The 5,332-nt window shown below is 36.4% G+C and overlaps 1 protein-coding gene across 1 annotated transcript; it reads right to left on the reverse strand.

The window, feature by feature from the left end:
• Positions 1–370: 370 nt before the first annotated feature.
• Positions 371–3,328, reverse strand: LOC134236637 (uncharacterized; the record flags this gene model as incomplete). The annotated part of the gene is made up of 4 exons (XM_062718811.1): positions 3,121–3,328; positions 2,923–3,004; positions 2,594–2,776; positions 371–504 (listed from the first exon to the last, which is right to left on the reverse strand). Coding segments are annotated over exons 1-4 (555 nt in total), but the record flags the coding sequence as incomplete, so codon positions are not given.
• Positions 3,329–5,332: the final 2,004 nt, after the last annotated feature.

The raw sequence follows: 5,332 nt of genomic DNA on the forward strand, positions 1-5,332 counted from the left end.
AGATATCAAAGTGTAACCGTCTGGGTAAATATCAAAACTACTCACCCCATCATCTTCCTTCTGACCTTTGCGTCATATCACAGAAAACAGAGAATCTCGATCGTTTAACCGTTTAGGTATGGATAAAAAAAGTATTTAGCTCACCATCTACCAACTTTTCTCAATTGTAAGAAAGCAGGGAACCCTGGTAACAAAACACTCACCATTCACCCTCCATCCTCTGTCGTCATATCACAGAAAACAGGAAACCTCGTGATAGTGTTTGCTATATAACAAAACTAATCACAGTCCCACCTCCATCTTCTGACGTCATATCACAGAAAGCAGGAAATCCCGTGATAGTGTTTTGATAGATAACAAAACTACTCACCGTCCAGCCTCCCAGTTCTGTCGTCATATCACAGTAAACCTGAATTCCGAAACCATCAGGGTATATAGTGTAAACACCGTCCTGTCCCAATAAACTGAGGTTCTTGTACAAAATCGCAGTACAATCTTGGTCAACTAGAAAATATATGTAGAAAGTATATTAATTCTTTATTATTTGGCCGGTCAAAACATATCTTTAACAAGAGGCCCAGGGGCCTTATAAGTCACCTGAGTATCGTGTAACAACTTTCAAACAAATAACTTAGGTTCGTGTTTTAAACAAGAGGCCATGAAATTTACAATTCATAATTTTGAAAGAGACACCATTGCTTATCATAACAAGAAATCTGTGAGCCAATGTTCACTAGTAATACCCCCGCAATGATGTAAATAAGCACTATCATGTTAATATACACAAGTTTAATTACAAGCAGATGCACAAAAAATATGAAGTTGACATCAGATACATATCAAAATTAATCCCACCATATGGCATGCCTCAACAAAGAGTGTACTAAAATTTCAAGCATCTGCTATGAATAGCTAATGAGAAAACTGCGACGAAGATTTGTTATGTATGTAACGGACAGACGCACAGACAAACAGACAAAAATGTATCCCACATATGGCATGCCTCATGGAAGATTGTGATAAAATTTCAAGTATCTGTGATGAGTAGTTGCTGAGAAAACTGCAACGAATTTTTTTATGTATGAAACAGAGAGACGCACAGACAAACAGGAAGTTGACATCGGATTTGAAAAAAAAAACGTATCCCAATGTATGGCATGCCTCAGAGAAGATTATGTTAAAATTTCTAGCATTATTTTCAGACTATGTACCCCACCCCCCACCCCGACCGAGGGATGGGGGGCATAAAAAATAACCATTTTGCTAGATGCACCTTTCTTCATCATGAATAGATATACTTGGATCACTGGCATAAAACCCAGGAGCAAAGGAAAGATTTTCAAAGAATCAATGTATTTTCACTATATAATCTATATTGCCCCTCCCTAGCACTAAAACCCCTGATCCTGGGGCCATAAAGTTCACAATTTTGGAAGAGGCACTCTTGCTCATCATAACTATGTGCTTAGTTAGTTAATTTAATACCCAGAAGTGGAGAAGAAGATTTTCAAAGAATAAATGCATTTTCACTATATAATCAATAGAGTCCCACCCTAACACCAGAACCCCTGACCCTGGGGTCATAAAATTACAATATTGGAAGAGGCACTCTTGCTCATCATAACTATTGTACGTAATTAGTTCACTTAATACCCAGAAGCAGAGAAGAAGATTTTCAAAGAATAAATTAAATGCATTTTCACTATATATTCAATAGAGCCCCGCCCTAACACCAGAACCCCTGGCCCTTGGGCCATAAAATTCACAATTTTGGAAGGGGCACTCTTGCTCATCATAACTACGTACTTAGTTAGTTTATTTAATACCCAGGAGCAGAGAAGAGGATTTTCAAAGAAATAATGCATTTTCACTATATAATCTACATAGCCCCGCCCTAGCACTAGAACCCCTGACCCTGGGGCCATGAATTTCACAATTTTGGTAGAGGGCTCAATGCTCAATATATTCATGCCAACAGTTTGCCTGCTTGATGTCCAGGAGTAAAGGAGAAGATTTTTAAAGATTTCAATAATTTTAGTGGTTTTGGCCCCATCCCCCACCCCCCAGGTCCCAGGGGGGCAGGGACCATGAAATTCACAATTTATGTTTCCCTTCACCCATAGATGCTGTATACCAAATTTGGTTGAAATTGGTTCAGTGGTTTCAGAGAAGAAGCTGAAAATGTTCAAATGTTAGCACACGACGGACGACGGACGACGACGGACAAAAACAGATAGCAATAGGTCACCTGAGTTACTCAGGTGACCTAAAAATAGGTCAACTCAGTGCACTATAATTAGATGTTAAACTTTCATTGAACTCTGCGCACTAGCAACACTTTTCACTGGTTCACCGGTACATAAATGGTTGTCAACACAAACTGTTTGGTAAAAAATATTATATTTTCAAAGTAGTTTTCCTACCATTATCTGCTAAACATTTAAATTGTTTCAGTTTATTTCAATTTTAAAAAGATTCGAAAATGGTTAACAAACATTCAGTACCTGACTGAGTTTCACGAAAAGTTTATAAGAAATGTTTTATTATTCCCTTCTTGATCGGTATGAAAACTGCTCAAAACTACAAAACATACCTATGCATCTAAACAAAGCTGTCGTCCATTGTCCATTGTCCTGACAGGTGGTGTAGAGTTCTCCAGACGGTTCGTGTCCATCTAAACATGACGAGTAGTTGTAGGTGTAACCGACAGGGAAAAGGCCTGGTGGAGAGGGCTGCTCTGTGTTTGGGATTTCAGGAGGAGAGTCGCAGGTTCTACCTGTAAAATAAAATATAGCAGAGCCATGTCATCGGGCCCCTTATGTTCTCTCTTACTTTATCTTCTTTTCAAACGATTGGACGAGTCATTTTACGTTGAATTTAATTATTTTGATTTTTAGATTTAAATATTAAAAAATACAATACCTTCCAGGACAGGGACACAGTTGCCACTCACACACATGGATGTGTTATCACAGGTATGGTTGAAGCAGTCGCCCGACACCTCCTAAAGAAAAAATTATGTAAATTCGTAAAATATCTTTACAATTCCTAAAATTGTTTGAATTCTTTAGCTATTAGCACATGATATCAATTATTTGTATTCAATATTCCGTGTCTTACATCAGGGAAATGTTCACTATCGACATGGATGGTGCGTGGTGTAGTTACGCGAAGACTTGGGTACACAGTGGCGGATCTAGTATTTAACCTGCAGGTTTTATAATCTAGATTCCAGTCTACTGATTGACACAAAGCAAAATTATAGCAGAGTTCCATGCACGTCCAAACATCAATGTTGACCAAAACTTTAAAAGCATGTCCCACTCCAAGTGAGGTATTTTCATCATAAATATTGTTATTACTTCTGAAAAGTTTAGAAATACATTGAGAAAAACAGGGACTTCTAAGTCCTAGAACAAGTACAAGGACATATAAAGTGTTCATCATTGAACATGCGACTAGTTTCTTCAATATGAAAGTTCCCTCTGGACAAGTTGATCTTGACCACTGTCGGCATAACCAAGTATTGACTTGCACAAACATCAGCATTGTCTGTCATAATTTACTTTAATGGTTCATCATGAAGCCATGTAAATGGCCTGATACATTTGTTTACTGTCCATATTTGATAATCAAATACGATTTATTGACGTGTATTATTGTATTGAGCTTTATTTGAGTTTTGATTTTAGATGCTGTTTACAGTCCTGGGTATTCCTCCTTGTACACCTCATCAGGGCGCAAAACTTTGTAAAAGAATGTTTGCGAGTGGTAGTAAATATGAAAGCAAATTTCAAAGGATAGATAGTTGAGTAGATTGGTGTCGACAAATATTGACATGTCTTACTTGTCAACAGCTCTTCTTCACGAAATTGGAAGCATTCAAATCAAATCGATCAGCATAGAGATGTAATGTTAGACCGGTATCGTCTTGATTAGTCTCGCATCAACCGATAGAAGACGGTTTTTAGTCCATGTATCTACTCAGTTTTCAAGCTGTACAGGGTGCTGCACAGTCTATCTTTAAATGACATCATTGTTATTTTAAAATCCACTTATTAGCTTCATTTTACGGGTAACACGTCAATGGTTGCTCAACTTTTGAAATTAAGAAATACGAAAGAAACTTGCATTGTATCCATAATCTGCTTGAAATATCAAATATAAACTTTACTTCTCGAAAATTAATATGGAACTATCTAAAATTAAATTTCTTTTCAAACTATAGTAGCTTTTAATATTATACCAGTGAACTTGAAATAGAAAATACCACAAGATGACAGATTTTTTTTCATATCTGGATATTATACTATAAAAAGACGTTAATAATTATTGTATCCTAATAATAAAGCTTTAAAATTATTGACAAACAAGCCGAGGAAACAAGAATATCCTCAGTATCGTTTAAAGTCATAATTTCGTATATTCTATGGTCGATGCAATGAACTTGTCAGCAGAAAAGAAGACGTTGACACCTTGTCAGAATGAATTAAATGTATAAGATCTATGTTAAAATTGCGTATTTGAATACTGAGGGGCAATATGAAAACCATCTATCCTTTTGTGTTCAATAAACCAGAAGTGTAAACAGAATAAGATAGATTACATGATCAGTACGTGCTGGTCCCTGCCGACAAAGCAGGTAGCAACATTGTCTTCGTTTGCAAGGCTCATTATATAAATTGTATTTTAGAAGAACTTGAATTAAATTCTACACATGGTAATCCTTCTTATACCCGTACTTCCCTTTCTGAGGAAAAGATTAAAAATCAAAATCATATGTCAGTTTTAAATATTTCAAAATATTCCACAGAGCAAAAATGAATCTTAAATACCCTATATGGACAAACACCACCAAATGTTTTCCCATAGACTTCCATACAAACTTTAGCCCCTCTCACTGATACATATATTGAATTTCGGGCAAATGACCTTTTTGTCGTGAAAGTTCGAGATATTGGAAAACAAAAAATGCCAGAAAAAATATACCGTGCCGTTGCACTTTTACTTTCAATTTCCATTTGTTTACAACTAGGTGCGTTTGACACCAAATGAAAATCTCTAACCAAAGTGCATCCCTCCCTTCAAATTTTTACCTGTAACTCCTATATACCTCTAAGAAACCCAAGTCTTGATATCAGATTTTTATCAACTTTATTTCACTTGTCAAATACATAACAAGTCTTTTCTCTTATTGACCAATCACGCGCCAGCTAGCATTTTCTCCTCCGCACAATCTTGGGTGTCCAAAATGTCTGCGCCCATGTATTTGTTTATGTAGGGGTTTTTCCTATAGAGTAAAAGAAACATTTGTTAAAAGTGGTCAATTTAG

The sequence above is a fragment of the Saccostrea cucullata genome, unplaced genomic scaffold (assembly GCF_032062105.1).
Source record: "Saccostrea cucullata isolate Sc308-1 unplaced genomic scaffold, CSIRO_AGI_Scuc_v1 ctg23065, whole genome shotgun sequence".
NCBI classification, from domain to species: Eukaryota; Metazoa; Mollusca; class Bivalvia; order Ostreida; family Ostreidae; genus Saccostrea; species Saccostrea cuccullata.